A 22,841-nucleotide genomic window follows, 5' to 3' on the forward strand; every position below is an offset into this window, starting at 1 on the left:
ATAACTTATACCTTAGTTCTTTGTAAATAAATGTATGTTGTAAATTAACATCACTTGACTTATTTTGAATTATTTTATTTATTAGTGCTTCAATAGTTTATTTTTATTTTTAATGATCTGATTTTAATAATAAAATATAATCAAATAATTGTTTTATTAGTAAATATTAATAATAATTAAAAACAATATTAATAATAAAAATAAAAGATATAAATATTTTTTTTATTAGTGATGATATTTTTATTTATAGATTTTTAAAAAAAGGAATCATAAAAATTTTATATTTTTAATCAAATCTAGATTCTTTTGATTTTTTTGAAAGTTAAGAAATAGTTTATAATATTTTTTTACAAAAATATTATCTCGAATTTTCTATTTTGAAAATAAATATTCTATAAAATTTTAATGTCAAATTCTTGATAAGTTATTATTATTATTATTATTATTATTATTATTATTTTATTTTTTGATTCAAAAATAGTTTGTATCCAATGCATCTATAGAACAAAAAGATACAACATAATATTTTACACCTTATACCTAGAGGCAAAGCTAAGAATTCTAAAAAAAAATTATGAACAAATTATAAATAAGACATCACTAATAAAAAAAAATTATGTACAATTTTGTGAATACTATACTAAGGTTTTTTAGAGTTTCAATTAATTATTTTTTCTATTTTTAAAATGAGGTATTTTTTTTTTGCTATCTAAGAGGTATCCTATTTCTTTATTAGGGATGACTTTGGATGCAAGTGTTTTGCTAAATTCTTTTAAACAAATTTCTAACAAATTTTTCCATATTTATTAAGACTTGTTCAAACCATGCTTATACTATGGAGCATACTTTATATTTAATTTTCAAAGATGAATTTGTTTCTCTAAATCCAAATAGTTCATAGACAAAGATTTCCTAACAAAGACCACATCTTACAAAAATATTCGAATTTAGAAAGAAGAATTCAACAAAAATAACTAATTTCCAAGTGAAGGATTTTTAAAGACCCTAATTCCATGGGTTGGATGTTAATTTGTATTAGAAATAGGTGGGCCTTTTCCAAATATAACAAACTTGATAGCATTTCTAAAACCAATGGAGAATGGATTTAGGTGTTTAGAGTTGATACATAATATACTAAATATTAATATTAGGGCTGATTTTTTCACTCATAGTGTTGATTTTTATATCTTTATGCCACATAAGCCAAATAAAAATAGCTTCTTTGTGGGAACATGAGTTGGACCAAGTGTCTTTGCAATTAAATAAAAAGTCTTAATTGAAAAGAATATTCTATTTATGTGCCACTAAATTAGTAGGAGAGCAATTTTTTCTGAATTATTTTTTTTGCCAAATTTGTCATAATACATCAAGAATTCATCTATAATAACCTAAAAATATAAGAAATGATAAAAGTCAATTTATTGATTAGATCATAGAAGAAATTAATGCTAAAATTTTACCTTCTTGTTGATTTTGTTTTGAAACAATGCAAATAATTTTTAAAAAACCTACCACTTAATTCTTGTTGTCTTTTAAGTGTTTTTTTTAAAAAAGTTTATTATTAAAGTAGAGAGTTCTAGTATGAAAGTACTCAAAAGATTTTTATGTCTAGAGTACAAGATAAGACAAACCATGTATTCTCTTTATTACCAACATATTCTAAATGGAGTTGGAATACCACATAATAAAGATGATTTAATTCTAATTAACATAAATTAATCCAATTATTGGATTTTAAAAAGATATTTTTATAGTAAAGTATGTATTTTTAAAATATTAAAAAATAAATGTAGAAGAAATCTTGAATTCAATTATAAAATAGTATTATATTTTATATGGATATTTTTTCTTCTATATTAAAGAGATTTAAAGATCTTTTAATTATATTTTTAATACAATAAAGATCATAATAATAAAAAAATGTTACTTGGTGGAATTGTAGATGGATGTCAATTAAACAAAATTAAAGGTTCTACTACATGAACCAATTTCACACATTATAAGAGGATGTAAAAGAGCTAAATTAAAGGAACATATATATATATATATATATATATATATATATATATATATATATATATATATAATTTATAATTTTTTTTTCTATATTTCATATCTTGTATTTTATTTATGATTTAAAATAAGTGACAAAACTAAATCTAGTGCTTGGTTGAAGAGCCACTAATATCCATTTGAATAAAAATGCTTCTTCTAGATTAATGATGCTTAGACCACTTTCTTTACAATCTTCATAACATAATATATTACTTTGGACCATGTTAAAGAAGTATTATTTCTCTTTAGTTTTATTTAAATTATAGATTTAATATTTTCAATATCTGTGAGAAATCTAACATATATACCTAAAAATAAATATAATAATAAAAGTAAAATTTTTAAAATTATGATGGCTCTATTTTTCTTATTGATTTTGGTAAAATACCAATAATTTAATTTTATATTATTTTATTAATAAAAAAATAAACATCATTTATATTTAAAAAAATACCAAAGGAAGTTTAAAAAATTTAATAATATTTGTGTTAGATGTCTATATCTATTCAAATTAATTAATTAATTTAAGAAAATATATTATATTTTTAAAATTCTTATAGTTAATGTATTTAGATTAATTAATCTTAAGATTTAAAATTGAATTAGATTACTTAATGATATGTACTAAGTAAAGATTTTTTTTTTCTTTAACAATAATGGAGGATGTTAAATATACTAATATTGGAGTAGAAATTTGATATTCAAATATTATAGAATATGAATTTGAGAGAGGTATTAAAAATAAATAAAGTAGGTCTAAATCCAATTAAAGGATTTCGACCTTTTTGAGCCAAGTAGAGAAGAATTATCCTACTGCAAGTATTGTTTAGTCAATTGGTTATTTGCTTAGAAGTCTAAGTTTTGAGCACCTAAGTTGAACATATTGAGTTCATACCTTAATCTTGACCTTAGATTCTACAAGGACCTTACGTGTATGGTCTTATTTTATAATCTTTAAACAACAATGATTAAAGTCCAAGCCACATTTTGCCATCACTACCTTATAGATTATACTTGTGGCCTAATTATGATGGAGCATATTACTAAGTCATGATCTTCGTAGCAAAAATTCTAAGACATGTATTTCATCCAAATCCAATAAAATTGGATCTTAAATCAAAAAGCCATTGTTTTGTGGATTAAGTCCATATTTTCCTATTTAATACCATATTACTTCTAATATAGCTAGTAGCCTTAGAATCAAAGTAGTCTTTTAAAGTTTTTGTTTTATTTTGTTTTATTTATTTATTTATTTTTAGTATATTATAATGACTTAGTTTGATCATGTCTTGGAATATAATAGAGGGTTTTTTTTTTTTTTTTTTTTTTTTTTTTTTTTCATTTGGTTTAGAGTCTTGGTTCTCTAATAGAACATTCAAATAAATGTCTTCTAATGTGTTTTATCCGCCAATGACCTTAATATGAATAATTATATTAAATTGGTATTGCATATTGTATGCTTGATATTTTAGAGCCTTTGTAAAGGATATTATAAGCATCTTAAGGTAAAATTAAAAAACAGTTTTTTAATAGAAATTACCTAGAAAAAATAGAGATTAATATTTGAAGAAGATAAATTATGAATCAAAGTTGAAACCAAATCCTAAGGCACAAAACCATGCACTTACAATAATTTTGGGGTTCTTTGATTTCTTGAAGAGCAAGAGTAAGGAACAAACGTCATGAAGTTTGTTTGAATGTTGATTTTGAGTGATTTAGAAGAATATTAATTTTGTGAAAGCTTTGCAAAGTTAGGATTGTTTTAGGTAAATTGAGGTTTTATAAAATAAACAAGAATTTACACTTTGAATAATTTTGTGAGCATTGTAGCAAATTTGTAGAATTGTCAATTTATTTATTTATTTATTTTATTTTATTTTTTCATAAATTTGAGATTAATTAAATATTTATATAAAAGATAATTGTAATTTAATTGGATTGGGATTTTTAAAATTATATTTTAAAGATCAACAAGGACTTTTATAATTTAAAAAAATCTATTTGTTGGATTGAAATATTTTTTTGTAGGTTGATAGTGAACTTAGTTTGAATTTTTTTTAAAGATTTTGATTGCAAGTTAACGGTGCAATAAAGAATTATTATTTTTGGTAGATTCACAGTAAAATTGAAAAAATAAAACAGTTGATATGTGAGCAAATTAAGAATTTTTATTCCAATCTATAAGTTAGATTTTCTCTAAATTTTATGTACTTGTTTTTAATTAATAGAATGAAACGTGTGAAAATTATGAAATAAAAAAAATAATTCTTTAAATATCTATTAAGGTCTTAAAAACCACTTTAATATTTATTTGAATTTGGTTAATATTTTATTAGAATTAAATTAGGATTTATTTAAGATTAACTTTAGATTTTATTAGAATGTATTTAGGATTTTATTAAAATATCTTTATAATTTACTAAGAATTCGGTTAAGATTAACTTAAGATTTGGTTAGAATTTACTTAGAATTTTATTAAAATATCTTTAAGATTTTATTAAATTTTATTAGAATGTATCTAAAATTTATTAGGATTTATGTAGGATTTATTTAAGATTTATTTTTCAGAATTATTTTCGAATTCTTTGTAATTTAATCAAAATTTCTTTAGAATCTAATTTTAATTCGATTAATATTTTTAATTTTAAATTTAGATATATTTAATATTTCATTAAAATTATTAAGTTTTTTGTTAGTTACAAATATAAGTTTACCTTTCTCAAATAAGATGTATAATATATCACAATTAATTAAGATATTTTCTTTGTTGTGAGTACTATCTTTTGGTTTCAAAATTACTAAATTTTTCAAAGTTAGAATTATCAAACTATCTAGAAAAGAAGAGAAGAAGATCTCTACTTTTCTTTGATTTAAAAAAATGGGATTTTTTTTTTTTTTTTTTTTTTTTTAATATAATATATCATCAAATCTTGTACTATAATATTGCCAAAATCATTGTGATCTTTTCATAATACATAGGCCTAAAAATTCAAAACAATAGATTGATTTTTATATATTATCATAGAATAAAGAATAATTATGTATCAAGGATATGAATTACAAACAACTAAAGAATCAATATATTCTTATGTCATTACAAAAGAATAAATATTCACTCACAAATAATATATTATTAAAACTAAAATTCCTATTGGAAAAGATAAAAAGATTAAATGCTCTTAAAATAAGACTAAGAATAAAAAAGGCATTGATAAGAGTGAGAAAGGCCTTGTTTTTGCCTCCATATATACTATCTAATTAGGAGCTATGTGACAATATTTTGTAGGATTTCCAACACATGTTCAACTTGCAAAATATGTATCTAACTTGTAAGGTAAGTTTCTATTGTGTGAGCTACATGGCCAATTTGTACCACAAATGATCAATTTATTGGTTAAGTTTTCAATCTATCAATCACTTGTAGATATGTATAAAGCTAAATCTACTTCTATAATTTTTTTTTTCACAAGTTACTACCAAATTTAATTACATTTTTTTACTTCTATTAACTCTTCTTATTTAGTAAATAATAATATTAATCATATTTGTAATATTATTACTATCTTGAAATCTTATTTAACTATTATTAAAAAATATTTTGTAACTAATTAGTTTTTTTGTATGTATTACAATTAAATTATTGAAGTCCAATTCAAATTTAACTAAAATAAAATTACTTGATATAAATTAAGAAGATAAACTAATAATTTCTTGTATAGATGCATATGAGTTAAATTTAAAGAAATAACCTAAAATAATAAGATTAGATTTATCAAAATATTTTAAGTAGAAAAGATTAAAATTATATATTTTAAAAAATAATATAATAAGCATAGATAATTTCGAAATAATATGAATAGATGGATTGAAATTCACATATAGCTTTCAACCAAATATTACAATATGTTGTAGTCTCACAATACATCTACAATTTGTTTTTTCTTCTTATGTATTATAATAATAATACCATCTTCATTTTTGATATTAGCTGTCTATATATTCTAGATGTAAAAAAAATCTTATTTGAAAGATTATAAAAGTGTATTATTATTATAGTCTTATAATTTAACATTTAAATATCATCAATTTGTTCTTTTTTGTGTTTTATTTTTTTATTTAATTTTGAACATATTTTTTGTCTCATTTTGGTCTTTAGAAGAGCAACATATTATTTAATATAGTGCTTAGTTGCTAAACACAATTTGTAAAAAATTGGTGGATTGAAATAGTTTCTAAATGTTAGCTTTTGTTTTTTTGTCATTATATTGATTATTATTAGCTTTAGACCTCAACTTGGACTTACTTCTAACTTAATGCAAGATTTTGGCTTTTGAAATTTGACATTGTTTTAGCTAGCACCAATAATTTGACCTAATCTTACAACAACCTATATGGCAATTAAGAAGACATCTTTTAAAAGTTCTTTTGGAGCAATCTATGTCAAAATTTTAAGAGATCTAAAAATAAATTACTTTTAAATTTCAAATTACATAGAAATCAAAGTTTAGATTCTATACTTAATACATGAACTAAGTAATAATATATCAATAAAGTAACAAAAGAAAAAATTTGGTAAGAAATTTCTTCTTAAGAAGTTTTGAAATACTAGTACCCTCAGCTTAGATTCATTTTTAAAGAAAGAGGCTTATTATTTAGGTTTACAAGCTTTTCCTTGAAATCTCTTAATCAAAATCTGGTAGCTTGGTACTAATAAAACATTTAGTAATGGTTTCTTTGCATTTTATTTTAGCTATAATTATGATTTCTATGTCTACTTTAACCTTGTGAAGATGAATTTGTAGCAAAAACTTTGCATAACTTTTGGAGTAGCTTAGAAGAAAGGACTAACCAAGAGATTGCCAAGTCAAGTGCAATTGATTAGTTTAGTGGTGGAAAACAAAAGATGTAATAATTTCTTATCTTTTGTAGAGATGTATTGAAAATTAATTGTTATTAATTGCAATACAAGGGCCAATTCTTTGATAACTATCTTATATACTTTCTTTGGCTCTCTTAAAATAAGACATCATAGTATTTGGTATTATTGCCACAATCTTTAAAATAAAAAATAAAAAATAAAAAATGATTAATTAATAAAAAAAAGAATTAAAAAGAATTATTTTTTGTCAATACTACCATGTAATTACGTGGCACTTAAGCAACATGACCATGGTTGTACCAAAAATGACCTACAACTTCTAATCACACAAAATCCTAATGCAAAGCTGTTCCAACAACTTTGTCTCATAATAAAAAATTTCTAAGACCTTATGATAGCAATCACAGTTCCACTCTTAATCTCCAAGAAGTTCAAACTAAGATCCATAGCCATAATTGATCAAAGGATCAAAATTCACAATGAAGGTTGATGGCTATAATATTAGCTCAAAAATGTTTTTTTGGCCAAATTAACTTCATTATTTTGTTTAAAATATGCTTTCTAAATACCAATCTCTAATTTAAAATTTAAAATTTATCATCATAGAGTTGATAATCTCTAGTTCTTAAGAGGCTAAGACTTAAGTAAATTGAAACTAGAATGTAGTAGACATACTAGTTTTTAAAGCAAAGGATTTTTTGCCTCCAAATACAAACAACCAATTTAGGATACAACTTTAGAGGGCAAGATCAAGAAGATTTAGGCAACTCAAGGGCTCAATTTTTAGAACAAAACTCCATCTGAATTTAAGATTTTAGTAAGCTTAGTCTCCCTAAAGAACAGTCAAAGAAAAGACTATGGCACTTAACTTTGTGCCTTGTCAAACTGAAGCATCAATTTTGAAGGACAATATTAAATACATCCAAATATATTTGAGGGTAAAAATTAATAGGTGGATTCACCTTTAAGTCTTATTTCTAAAACAAATTAGTTGGCTTTAACTTATAACTTGATAGTAATCATAGTACATTAATTGTTGAAAGAGGTAGGACAGTGCAATAATAGGTTTTGAGGTACCAAATGTCTTTGATTCTTTACTTGGATGACTTTGTAAGTCCATTAATTAATTGCTATGGATGGATTTTAGATAAAAGATTAAAAAGGATCTAGAGGTTTAATTTGAATAAATAAAAAAATTAATAAATGAAGCTTTTTAAATTAATATTATAATTGGGTGAAGTCATCAATTTGGATGAGATATGTTCTACAGATAAAAAATTGAAATAATATAGATTATATAAATTAAGATAAATTTTAATTATATAAAATTAAAATTTAAATAATTAATAAATTATTAATTTAATTTGAAATATAACACATATTAATTAATTTTAAAAAAATAATATTAATTTATATTTAGAATTTTAAGACACCTAATTAAATGCACTTAGTTCTAGTTATATAAATAAAATATAATTGTGGTTTTATCAAGCTAAATAATAAAATTATCAAACCTTTTAAAAATTATTTTTAAGCAATTCCAATTTTTTATTACATAAATTATGTAATATATTGGCAATGCAATATTTGTTTCCTAATTCCTAAAAAAAACTACAATTGATGTCTTTGGTCTCTTTTAAAACCTTCATATAAGAAAATATTTCTAAAAATAAGTATTTCATCTTTTATACAATAAATAAAAATTTAATATTTAATTATAATAACATCTACTTTGATTTGAATATTAATTATATAAATTAACTAATTATGACTAGATTTTTTAATACACCCTATGTGACATCCATCAATAGACTTTAATTAGTAGAATTGTTAAAATTATAGTTTTAAGTTATTTAAATATTAAAATATTAGAATTTGATAGTCTTTTGGATATTTATGCATTTATTAGAATTTAGATGGTTCTATATGATACAAGAGTCTTATTAATTTTTTTATTAAAATAAAATCTTAATAGGTTCAATAAGTAATTATCTAAGTTGGTTTAATAATTTTGATTTTTTTTATTTAAAAATTTTAAAGATTTGTTTTAGGAATTTTAAAGTAATTTTGAAGACCTTAGTAAAAATAAATTTTACCACCTTAGAAGCCATTATGAAGAAATGAAACAAGATTTGAAGATTCTACAATGTTTGTAGGCTAAACAAGTGTTTTTGAATACCATGGTAAAGTTAAAAATACAAAGATATTAGTTTTATAAGTGAAAAATAGAAGAACTAGCAGATAGTCTAGTCCTTATAGGAAGGGAGGGTAAATCTCATATAGATTGTAGAACCTTGGATGTAGATAGGGGAATAAGTCTACGGCCTTGAGGCCTCTCTAGAATATTCATACACACTAATTAAGAGCCTTGGTGATGCTCAAAATTTTTATCTATTAAACAAATTATTCTTGAAATAAAAATTATCCACTTAATTTTGTTATTATTTATATTTTATATTTGAATTATTATAATTTATTCATAATAACTTAGATTTTCATTTTTTATATCATCAAAAGCATTAAAAATATTATCTATCAAAAAATAATTATGCTTATTTTTACATTTTATTGAATAAAAATCTAATAAACAAAATAAGAATAGTTTTGTAATGTGCAATTCCTGAATGTACTTATATCACTTATTCTTTGTTATTCTTCTTTTGATCTTTTTTTTATTGCTTCTTCCATTTATACCACCAATTAAAAATAATTTCAAATTAGGGCCATCTTCTAATTTAGAAAAAAGAAAAATTTTACCTTCATATTCTAATAGATTTTCTTCTATCAAATATATTCTATTTTTAACAATAAATATTTATTGCTAATAATTTTAGATTAGTATTAGTTTTTAATTTATTTTCATAATTCAATTTTGTGTCTATTTTCTCTAAATAAATTTTACTATAAAAATATTATTTTAAATATAATAATAATTAATATCTATACATTTTTTTAGAATGATACAATTGATTTTTTGCCAAATGTATAGATTTTTGACTTTTACAATTTAAATAAGCCTTATCTTATATTTCATTAAATTTACTATCAGATCTTCTCAATTTTATTGTTTTTTTGGTTATTTTGATAAGGATTAAATATCAATTTTATACTTGAGAGTAAACTAGTTGTAAAGTAAAAATTTAATAGGTATTTTTTTTGTCTTAGACTATATTAAAATTAATATCAATATGTCTTATGATTTATATAAATATAAATATATATATATATATATATATATATATAATACTAAAATAATTATTTATAATACCTTTTAAATAATCAAGTATCTATTTTATTACTTCTATATATTTATTTCATAGATTTATCATATATTTTTTCACTACACTTATAACATACAAGATATCTATTTTAATATAGATACTTGAATGTATAAGACTATGTAATGCACTTGCATATGTAATGTTAGACTTGCACATTTTCATTCTTAATTCTTGGATATTGTCTTAAAAATCAATTAAAAAATATACTAAAGGAATATTAATTGGTCTTTTTCTTCTATGCCAAAGTAAATTATTATTATTTTGATACAAATTCTCTGTGATATCTAAAGTTTATATCTCCTAAATATTTTATAAATATCAATATCTGAAATTCTCTTTATAAATTTTAGATATTTTATATCAAATTATTTATTTAATTGCATCTTTGATCTAATAATATTATTTTTTGAAATGTTTTGTAATTAGTGTATTATTATTATACAATATAGTCACTTAGGCTATATTTTTAATTTTTTTAAATATAAAAGTATTTATATTTATTCCAAGTATGTCTTAGAATTATTGTAAAATCAACAAATTTCTTATACCATTGCTTAGAATTACATTTCAAATAATAAAATGATTCTTTTATAATCTACCTACAAGAATTTTATTTTTAAGTCTTTTAAAGCTTTTAGATTGATGCATGTGAGTCTTTTCTTTTCAATTTCTATTTGAAATAATATTAATAATATTTTCAAAATTTTCAAATTATATTATATAATTAGTTTTAAAAATATGTACATATTACTAAGTATCTAATGAATAAAACAAGATGATTGGCTATAAAAAAACTTACTAGTGGATCCTTATAGGTTCTTAATTAGAACAAATGATAGAAAAATCAGCTAAATTTAATTTAAAGTTTGACACAAATGTAATTTTAAAACCAATATTCGATTGATATTGCTACACCACATATGACCTCTATATAGAAACTAGCAAATAATATGTCTCTTTCTTTTGCAATTTGTTTTCTTTTTTAGCTTTAAAATAAAGTCGTAGTTGAAAGAAAGACAAAAACATTTCATTAAAAAATAGGTTGAATTTTATTTTTTAAAAAACAAAATACTTAAATCAAAAATTATTTATTTCAATTTTTTTCTATATTTGTCTTTAAAAAACAAAAAAGTATATTTTTTTTAATTTATTCTACTTTTGGGTCAATATTGGGATTACATATTGGACACTTAAATGCATCTTGAGTATAGAAGCATGTTTTTAGTCAATTTAAGTTAATGGGAGGTTACATGGGATGTAGCAATATCAATTCAAGATGTAACATTAATAATATTTTATAAATAATAGTCTTATCTATTTTAAGAATAAAAAATAAAATACTTTTTATAAAAATAAATTTAGAGATATAAGATTATATATAGATAAAAAAAAATATGTGTTTTGAAATATATTGTCTCAATTGATAATTTACAAACAAAACTTAGTAAAAAAAATTACCATAGATAAAAATATCTCCAAAAGTTATACATGATATTTTTAAATTTTTTAAATTCTAAAATATTATTGGATATTTATTATGAATTTTTTTTGAATTGCTACTTTGTTTGTTGAACCTACTTAAAAAGAAAAACTAGAGAAGAATAAAGACAAATTAAAGTAGAATAAAAATAAAGAAGAAACATTTTAGATTAAAATAAATTATATTATAATTCCCATTTTATGATTTTAATATATATATTTTATAAATAAAGATCCATTAAGCTTTGTAATATATGCAACTTATCCCAAATAGATGCAAATGCTAATCTTACTAATATAGCTTTTTATTTCAAGAATAATTTTGCAACAAAGATTTATTAAAAATTTTGCAGCAAAAGAAATCTTATAATTGTGGATTTATTTTAAAATAGATATTTAACTTAAAATAGGCTTATAACTTAGCCAAATTCTCTACTAATTACAAAATCTTTGAGTATATTGTAAAAAAAATTGTCTTAATTTATTGCTAAGTATATTTGAATATGTTTTATTTTAATTTGTATTTAATGTTCTATATTATTTTTTAAAAAGAAGACTTTCTATTAGTTTGTCTAAATATTTTAGTATTGTATTAAATGAAGAGGATGCCAAATATAATTTATTTCACATTGTTACTTTGAAACCTAAGTAATTGCATCTTCAAACTAAATAGTCACTAATTCTAATTGATAATAATTTTATAAAAATACCTTTTAAATAAGCAAAAAAATTTTATTTTACATAATAATAATCTTTATAATTATTTTATTAAAATTAATTTTAAAAAACAAAAAAAATTAGATTTATATATATATATGTATAGATATATACATACATATATATATACATACATACATACATACAAATATATATATATATATATATATATATATATATATATATATATATATATTCTCTAAAATTTAAGTACAATCATATTTATATGAAGCATAACATATTTTTTATTAATAATTTTTGGATATAATAAAATATTGAAGCTTATTTTAAAGAAAATCTAGTTATATCGAATTTGAAAACTTATCATATAAATTTTTCATTTTTTAGATACTTCTTTTTAAATAAAGACTCCACATTCTTAATCATATAGGATTTTTCAATCTCTATCTATATCAAAATAATTGTAGTCATTTGTTCTAATAGCTTTATTTTAGATCTTAAAATCTCCAATGCTTATATCTTTATTTCCGTGAGTGTAGATTATCAAACTAAAATTGAAAACTTTTAATATTATTAAAAAAACTATTATTATTGAATAATAATATTAATAATATATTTTGTTTATATTATAAATAGAATAGACTTCTAATTGACATTATATTGAATCAAGAGTTCTATTTTGTATCAAAGTTTTAAAAGACACTCTTTTACTTAATAAACAGTATTTTTTGCAAATTGTGATTATTCTTTAAAAATTGATATGTTTTATATTTTTAAAATATATTTTTTTAAAAAAGTATTTAGAAAATAAATAAATAGAAATAATATAAAAATAATTATATAATTTTAGAAAGTTAAAAAATGACCATAATATCAATATAAAGTATTTAGAAAATCAAAGATTAATTTTTAAATTTTTTAAAAATATGTAAATAGTTAAATATCTTTATAAAAATAATTTGCTGAAATTTGCAATGATAAAATTGTTTTTTACTGTTTAACTATTACTAGAATGTTTTGACATAATTAAATAAAAAAGTCTAAATTATTTACTATAAAAAAATATAAAACATATTATGTAATATTAGGCTAGAGAAGTATTTAAAGATTTTAGCTATTAATATTTCTAGGATTTTGATAAATCTCTATTCCTCTACTCCAAATAAGTATAAGAAACTTTAAGATGAAATATGGAGTATTAGACTCATAAGTTTTTTAAGCTTGGAATTTTTGGATGTCCAATATATATATAGATATATATATTCTTAACAAGAAAAAAAAGTTTGACCATACGAATAAAAAATATATTTTCTTAAATAATTGAAAGTTTGTTAAAAGATACAACATGTATAATCTAATTGTAAGTAAGTTTATTATGAAAACAAATGCATAGTTTTTAGAAAATTTTAATATTAAGAGATACATATCCATATAATGAGAAAAAAATTAAATTAAATTTAGTGTACTTAGGAAAGATATTAGTGTCCTTGAACCTTTACATAACTTAAAGAAGACTTTACATTCTATTATATTTAAAATTGTCAATAATAAATATAGATAAAATCTAAAATTATAAATATATATATATATATAGTTATAAAGATATATTTTGCTATTCAAATATAATAGAGATTATTTATATATGAAAATAGTAACCTCTTATTTTTTAAAAAACCATGCAAAATAAATAATATGAATAGAAGATAATAATAGATAAAAAATAGATTTTAATTTTAGAAACCAAATTGGTGTGTATATATATACAAATATATATAATTTTATATTAAGAAAATATGTTAAAATATTCTAAGAAAAACTTCTTGAAATTAGTAGAACAAGGTATAAGAGTAGATTGGTATAAAAAGACATGCTCAAAAAGAAATATATATATATATATATATATATAGATATTAAATTATTTCTATTTATAAAATTTTGGCAATAGGTTTATAACGTAATTAAAAATTTTAAATCATATATTTCTAATTTTTTATATAAATTATTAAAAAACAAAAACTTATAATACTTAGGTTGTAGAATTTTAAAGACTTAGAAAATAAAATTTTGCATGTAGGTTGAAAAATCATTAGATTTATTGAAGTAAAGTTCTAACTATTTGTTTAAGAAATTTGATAGTTTTATTATGAAAAAGAATATATTTTTAATTATTTTTATTTTTACTTTTATTTTTAAAAATTACAAATCATTAACCTATATGGCTATATTATACTTATTTTGTATTAATGACATATTAGTTGTATAAAAAAATTGACACATATATATATATATATATATATATATATATAATGACTAGATATATGACAAATCTTAGGTAAAAATATTGAAAATTAATAAAATTTATATTTTTTATTTTAAAAGAATTATAAATTATTATCCCTTATTTCATGCAAAAGATAAAAAAAGAAGAAGAATTATAAGATTTATTGATATTGATTGTATTTAATACTTGGATTAAAGAAGATATACTACAAATTATGTCTTTACAATTTTTGATGAATTTTTAAGTTTAAAGACTACATTACAATCTACTGCAACACTTTCAATAATTTAAGCAAATTATATGGCTATCACAAAAAAAACTAATAAAGGAATGTGTTTAAGAAGACTTGATGGTAGATTGTGTGTAATATAAGATAAAACTTTATTATATTGTTATAATCAAAGAATTGTCAATCTGCAAAAAAATATTGTATATTATTCTAGATAGAAGACATAGATATTAGATATTATTACATTTGAGATATCATTGGTAATTGTAAGGTCTAATAAGAAATAATAGATTCAATAGTGAATATAACACCTATATTTATATAATAAGTAATAATTTAAAAATTCAAATTATACTTTGATTTTTTTGTATGTGAAATGTATTTGATGGAAGAACATCTATTAGCTTGTAGTAGAAAATACATTTATAAATACATTTAGTGGTTCAAATAAAATTTAAGTCAAGGAAAAAATTGTCATAATTATGACTATTTTATCTACTGAATATATGGATATGGAGATTTTTCTATTATTAATATTTTTTATATTATTTTTCAAAAAATTAGTAGAAGAAAATATAAATATTAGCTCTTTATTGGCTCAAAAAGCAGAAGTAGCACCCTTATAAAATAATTTAAACCCTGTTTTATAGATATTTGGAGCATTTTTTAAGCAATCCTTAAGAATTTTTATGGCTCTATCATTTTAAAAAATAGATTTATAATTATTTTTAGGATTTTAAAAATATTTACAAATTTTTTGTCTTGAGTTTTGTATACATGTGTGATTTTGTGCCTATTTATAAATTCCTTCAAAATAGAATTCTCTTACTTTTTTTCGGATTTTCTAAATGATTTTTTTTTTTTTAAAACTAAAAATCTATAAGATATAGATATTTGATACAATGATAATGTTTTTTGTTTTATGCATTTACATTCTATACGAAAATATACTAAAAAAAATACAATTATTATTAATTTTTCATTCATAAAACTAAAGTGTTTTAACCAAAAACTATTAATTAAAAATACATTCTATATATTTTAAATTTATTTATTATAATTTTTTTGTATTGGAAAAGTAGTATGTATCATCTTATTTTTATTTAATTTATTTTTTGTATTTTTTTTACTTATGATTTTTTTTATTTAATTATAATGGTAAAAAATAGAGACATTAGATTTTCATTTAAAAGAATAAATGAGATGTTTTGATTTACCAAAACAATTAGAATATAGAATCTAATTTCAATAATAATATCTCAAGAATAAAATACAATACTAAAATGCATTGATTTATATTTTTTAATTTTAATGATTTTTTATATATTGATAATATATGTACTCACAAAAATATAAAAGCATATCATATCTATATCTATATATATATATATATATATATGTATATATATATAGATAAAGAATTATTAATATTACATCCCTAATTAATATTGCTACATCTTAAGTAATGCCTGCTATAATTGCAAAGGATTCAAAGAGGCTCAACAGCCTCTGTCTTTGGTCCTGCTAACAAGGCAATGCACAGGAACAAATAGCAATTCTTTTGCATGGGTCTTAAAGAATAGAGCCTTTGGAGAGAAATTTTTTGGACTTTTATTTCTAAAAACCTGATTTTGAATTAAAAGGATTTTGTTTTAGAATCCTAATCTCCAAAATTGTCTCTCTCATATTTTATTTTTTTTCATCTTACTTGCAAGTCTATTACTACTCCATTGAAGCCTATGGTTGAGAGAGGCACTAAAAAAGTGATAGAGCAAGATTAAGCTAGAAAATAAAAAACAAAGAACAAGTTAGACAAAGAGAGAAAAAAAGATAGATAATATTAAAGAGAACAAGCTTGGAATTACATTGCAACATGGATTCTCTTCTTAATTGCCAATACAATTCACTTAAAGATCTCATCACCAACATCCAATAATTTACATTTTTTGTAGTTACATCATTGTTAAAAAGTGATCAATGAACAACAACAAAGATTAGTTCAAATGCAATAAAGAGAGGGGCATCATGTTGACAAAACTATAATTAGTACATGGCACTAACATACTCACCTCACCAATTATTCCTTTGAAACAATAGTACAATGCAATAAAAAATTGGGTTAGTGGTTATTTCCAATAAAATTGACACACATAATCATCCACAAATAACATATATGTTTGTATATCCTACAACATGGCACCTCAGTTCTTGTACATGCACACATGTTTGGAGTCTTCTTACTGCAAGAACCAAGCCAGATGTGGTGTTGATCTCCATTAGGCAAGGAAATATAAATGCATATATAATGAATGTGTATCTATGGAATACAAGAGACTGCAAGGTTGCACTTCCATTGTTACACCCTTTAGTATAATACAAGCCTCTAACTATCAATATGACTACACATGTGATATCAAAATAAATTTCTTAATGTGATTTTTCTATATGTATCTATAATTTGCTTAACTTGTAACTATCTTTATGTCTTCATGTTAGACTGTAGCTATAAGACCAACAAATTTTGTATTTCATTATTACATGCCATGGGCTTGACATTACTCTATATTTTTAAAGATAAAAAAGAAGCAGATTACATCTAGGCTTTGGAACAAGTACAAAAAAATTTTGCTAATGGAATCATACCAAAGACCTTTGTAATTGATTGCGAATTTGCACTCATGTCTTAATTGCAAATTATTTTTTTCTTATTTGTAAACCTACTATGTGTGTAGCACATCAATAAGAATGTTTTGGCATATTATGAATGCAATTTTTTTACATGGCAAATAGACAATCTTTTTGCAAAAATAGAATCACGTCATAAAGTTTCATAAGATAGAAACCATTGACAATAGTTGGAAAAGATTCAAGACAAAATATGAGGTTGGTAACTTGAATGCTGTCACTTATATTTTTGCAACTTGTTTCTGAAAAATCAATGGTGTAATTTTTGCATTGAATATGAACACAAAATCATCAAATCCATGAAATATATATATATATATATATTTATGTATTGATTATAATTACTATATTCAAAATCTTGCAATATATTTTATGTTTTCTCATAAAGAACTTCAATCCACCAACAAACAAACTAACTAACAAAAGAAAAGAAAAGAAAAGAAAAGAAAAGGTAAATAAATAAACAAACAAAATGGAAACATATAAGTTGAATATCTTAAGTTGTTTCATTTTTCCAAACACAAAAATCCAAGATCAATACTCCCAACCAACGGAGTTCTACTTTACATCCATACATTTTCCGCACCCTCGCTCGTTTATCCGCAACCAACCCTCATGCCACGTGGTTCCCGCCGCGACACTACAATAGGGGCAGCGTCAAGAAGGCGGTTCCCGCCTGACGAACCCAGATGCCAATCTTTCCCTCCAGTACACGTAGGATCAAAGCAACATTCTAAAACCCAGCTGCGATGTGAACTTGGATAACTCAGAACCGCCTTAGTGCCACCTGGCAGATGGAGAGGACGTGGGATTGCCGAGCTGGCAGCTCCGTTCATGCGCGAAGCGCAGCAACGTTGAGGGTGGTCGGGGTCATCGTCCTCGCCGTCGCCAGAGTCGTTATCGACCTCGTCGTCGTCGTCGATCAATGGCGATGTGCCGGTGGGATCGATCAGAGCAATCAGCACTGGGCTGCAGTGTCCCCTTCCTCGTGGAGCTTCCCTTTTTCCGACGCTTTTTGTTATCTCATCACTCCTTTCTCGCAAAACCGTCTGGGACCGTTGACGCAAAGGGATCGAGCGGCTTCGCCGCCAGAGCTTTCTCCACTCAGCTACGACAACTTCATCAGCAATTCCACTCGATCCAGTTTCAAATGAGTTTTGGAAGAGTTGGAGACGAGCTCGAGCTTCTGTCAATGAAGTTGCTGGTTTCAGTCACGTCGTGGAGTGACGAGATCGGGTGTGAGTGGAGAAGGTAGTTCGGGTTTTTTCTGGTTGCGGATTTTCGTGTAGGCTAACGGAGGCGACAGGGTTGATTAGAGGAGCTGGGTTGGAGCGAATTGGGACTTGTGATCTGTATTTTTTTCTGCAGCAAAGGAACGAGATAGGTACAGGAAAGTTTTGGATAGGCAGTTGCATTGTTGCTATCGGTGAGGAAGCGCAGGCAACTGCTGCAAGCAATTTGCAACTGAAAGGTCAGCTTCCTTGCGCTTTGAAGGAGTCTCGGTGATTTTTTGTATCGGTGTTCCGTGCCGCGTGGGCTTTGTGTGTATTAGTTTGGAAAGGTGATAGACGTGTGAGTAGAGTTTGTGGATATGAATTATGGGCTGGTCAATTCAACATCTTGTGAGCTGCACGGGAGTTTGGGGACTTGGGGTCAGTTTTGCAATTTTGGTGCATGGTTTCATGGATCTCGAGCGTGAGGGATGGCTTTGCGTGTAACCAAAGACTGGTGAAATCGAAGCCTGTGGCTGTATGTGTCGACTCAAGAAGGAAAGGCCACCTCGGTTGTATTGAAACTAATATTCTATTTTGTTTCCAGTTTTTGAGGTGTATGGTGGAAGGTGGAGCTACATTTTGTGCAAAATTTTGTGGACCAAGTTGTGTTGCGGAGGATGAGTTTGCAGTCTTGTATATACTCGTTTTCGAATTAGCTCAAAAGAGGAGTTTGACGACATTAACAAGTGGTGAAGGTCAGGGTTAGAAGATTTCGAGCACTGGGAAATTTAGCGTTGTTGTCTGAAGACAATAACATACCAAGGAGCTGAACGTGGAAACGAAGATATTTTGGTTGAAGGTCTGGCATGAAATTGCCAACGAAGTGAATTTATTGGAGTAGTGTTTTCTAGGAATTTGAAGTCGAAAATGTTCACGATGCCAGCAGCTTGTGAGTTTTGCAGCGAGGCCTGTGCAACTGTGCACTGCCGAGCGGACTCTGCTCGACTATGTCTCACATGCGATCGGCATGTCCATGGTGCAAATGCGCTTTCGAAGCGGCATCCCCGTACTTTGCTGTGTCATTCATGCAATGTTCGTCCTGCAGTGGTGCGCTGCTCATCTTGCCACTCGTCTTTCTGTGAAACTTGCGACGACAATAAGCATAAATTCGCTTTGGGTACCGATCAACACCAGCGACATAGTTTTCAGTGTTTCACTGGGTGTCCCTCTGCAACCGAGCTTGCTATTCTGTGGGCGTCTCAGGCCAATGAACCTCGTAAGCGTGCCGGAGATATGTTAACATCGTCATCTTCCAAGGAAGGCGTGCAGTACTCATTGGAGTCAAGAAATGGAGCTGTAGCACCAAACCCAAGTGCTCGCTCCGGCGCGAGAGGGAGCTGGAGTGTCGATACGCAGAGAATGGACGATAACTCAAAGATTGATGCTAACATGTCTGGCTCAGGGCCGCCTCCACCCCTAAAGGTAATTCTTCTTGCATATTCTCGTTCGATCCCTATGCATCTCACTTGTGCTGTACAGAGATGCGGTTTCATTCATGAAACCAACTTTGGCCTGATATTTTTTGATATCAGAAATTGGTCTCCACAATCACTACTCAAGAGTTGGGACATGGGAGAGAAGTATTCCAACAATTAGAGAAACTGCGAGCTCAGGATCCAGCTCCAAGCACCAAATCGAAAATCCCTGTTTCACTCTATAAATCCCATCCTTCGAAAATCGTTTTCGAAAAGCAAGAGTTGCTCGACCATCATGCGGTTCCTGTTCGTGAACACTCGGATCATGAGCCCGCCCAAAGCTCCCTCCCCGTGGTGAACAAGGCAAACAAAGGGTCAGTGGAAGCTCAAGCAGTCAAGTTGGAGGTTGAAGCTAATGACAACCAGGGAGGCACGGATGCGTTCTGGCGCAGCATCCCCAGCAATCAAACGAATCAGGTTTAACTCTCTCACACTTCGGAACTATTGCACAAAATAAAACCCATCCATACACCTTCTATGTGCTTCATGCTTGGGTCGCATGTTGCATGGTAACGGCGTTGGATTTCATTCATTTGCGATATCTTCGAGATCATACTCTCTCCCTTTAATTACTGACATCGAGTCCTTGCGGGCAGATTTGGGGTCAGAACATGCAAGACATAGGAATGTGTGAGGAGGACGAGCGTGATTTATGCTCTGGGTTTAATATTTCTGATGTGAATCTATCATTCGGAAACTACGAGGACATATTTTCAAGCACTCAGGACCCCACTGCAGCAACTTTCCCTGGCTGTGTGCCCATGAATGAAGCCACAACGAATTCCTCTCAGATGCAAAGCATCCCTGAGTCAGACATCTTAAGACCTCTCACTGTAAGACCCTGCGATGGACCAAGACCCTTGCAATTCTTGTAATTAGCCATGACTGATTTCTTTGAAATCAGTCTACATCCTTGACGATCTATTTAGCCGAGGGGTTGAGGGTTGCGGAGGTATTGCCGGGACCGGAGTGGTCATACTCTTTCGTTTTTTGTTGTGCTTTGCAGGGTAATGACCAGTCCAACTTTCAGGATGAGTTAAAGGGGTTAGCGTTGGGTCCAGACCCAGTTGAAGGAGAAGCCGGTGTGCATTTAGGGAGGAAGACTCTGGACGACATGGATATGAGTAACATGGTCATGCAGTTCACAAATGAGCTAGAGAATTCCGGCATGTCTTTAGCAGGTTCTGGTCCCAGTGGGGACAGCAGCGACTATGTTGAGTGTGATGCATCATCCGTGGTCCTTGCTCCCATCACATACACTTCTTTGGGCTCCGGAAGCCCAGATAGTGTAACATTTGCTCAAGCACGAGACTCAGCCATGCTCCGCTACAAGGAGAAGAAAAAGATACGCAGGTACCTCGACTTCCTCTTGTTACCTCAGCTGATTAATCCTAATTTCCATAGTTCTAGTTTACTTTACTACCCCCCAATTATATTCATGACTAACACTACGACACTGCAACAGTTTCGGCAAGAAGATTCGATACGAATCCCGCAAAGCTCGAGCAGACATCCGCAGAAGGGTGAAAGGGAGGTTTGTAAAAGTGGGTCAAGCTTACGATTACGATCTAGCGATTCCCTTCTAATGGTCCTAGAAACACACGAAAATCCTCCCAGAGATTTCATTTATTAAAATCTCATGATGTAAATGCATCGCCTGTCGTTCGCATTCTTCCCGGATGTCTACCTCTTCCTGTAGCAAAGGTTTAGACAAAGCTGTGATGCACGCTAGGTGCACTGTCAGTATAACAATCTGTATTGGCATGTGATCGATCACAGTGAGGCTGGTTGATTGTTATCACAAGCAGCTGCGGTGAGTTGAGCATGATGAGGCGAGGTGGTGGAAACGAGTGCTGACAGATTGATCATATTCATGGTTGTACAACATACAGACAACAAATTGGTAGACACGTGATTTGATAACTACATCCATGTTCGACAGAGATGGTGGTGTTTAGCATGGAAAAGTTTGCAAGGTACGATACCGAAGATTGACATGTAGAGTAAGAAGGCATGCCTACAGCGGCAATTTTCTGAACACCGACAGTCTAGAGATGAAGCTGATGCCGCATCAGCTGTGGGTAGTGTGTGCACCAAGTGCAGATTTTTATTGATATATTTTTTGGTCTCGTTGATGATGATATTTATATCTTATTATTTTGTACACTACTAGATCATTCTGAAAAGTTAACATAGCAGCTGAAGGCTTTAGGCAGGACTGGAGTTTGAGTGAGCTCCATCACTGATCCTCATTTTGTATTGGCTCACTTTAGCAACGAAGATTGTTTCCCATTTTGTTGTGAAGACTTGCATCTGTGCTTTGCTTATACATGCCTGCATTTGTCTCACGCTGGTGGGTTTTTCCTGCACACTACCAACAAGTTGCTTGTTGTGAGATTTTTGTGCATGTTTTGGCTTCTATTTTCTCTTGCCAATCGCCACAACCAATATGTACTACATTCATTTCAGAAGGTCAAGTGTTGGGGGTTGCTTCAACAAGCATTGTGAAAATTTGCAGATATGTA

At 26.4% G+C, this 22,841-nt stretch overlaps 1 protein-coding gene across 1 annotated transcript; it reads left to right on the top strand.

The window, feature by feature from the left end:
• Positions 1–18,654: 18,654 nt before the first annotated feature.
• LOC112291910 (zinc finger protein CONSTANS-LIKE 10) lies at positions 18,655–22,620 on the top strand. The gene is made up of 6 exons (XM_024539892.3): positions 18,655–19,038; positions 19,386–20,263; positions 20,374–20,733; positions 20,913–21,149; positions 21,323–21,669; positions 21,782–22,620. The coding sequence occupies exons 2-6, from the start codon at positions 19,709–19,711 to the stop codon at positions 21,900–21,902; spliced, it is 1,620 nt and encodes a 539-aa protein (XP_024395660.1). The 5' UTR covers positions 18,655–19,038; positions 19,386–19,708; the 3' UTR covers positions 21,903–22,620.
• Positions 22,621–22,841: the final 221 nt, after the last annotated feature.

This window comes from Physcomitrium patens, chromosome 14, assembly GCF_059467195.1.
Source record: "Physcomitrium patens ecotype Gransden chromosome 14, ASM5946719v1, whole genome shotgun sequence".
NCBI lineage: Eukaryota > Viridiplantae > Streptophyta > Bryopsida > Funariales > Funariaceae > Physcomitrium > Physcomitrium patens.

What these genes read in the sequence shown, in the direction of transcription:
- LOC112291910 (XM_024539892.3), top strand. Translation starts at nt 19,709, where the DNA reads ATGTTCACGATGCCAGCAGCTTGTGAGTTTTGCAGCGAGGCCTGTGCA. An exon ending in ACATCTTAAGACCTCTCACT is followed by an intron (nt 21,150 to 21,322) that starts GTAAGACCCTGC and finishes TGTGCTTTGCAG; the next exon opens with GGTAATGACCAGTCCAACTT. An exon ending in GAGAAGAAAAAGATACGCAG is followed by an intron (nt 21,670 to 21,781) that starts GTACCTCGACTT and finishes ACACTGCAACAG; the next exon opens with TTTCGGCAAGAAGATTCGAT.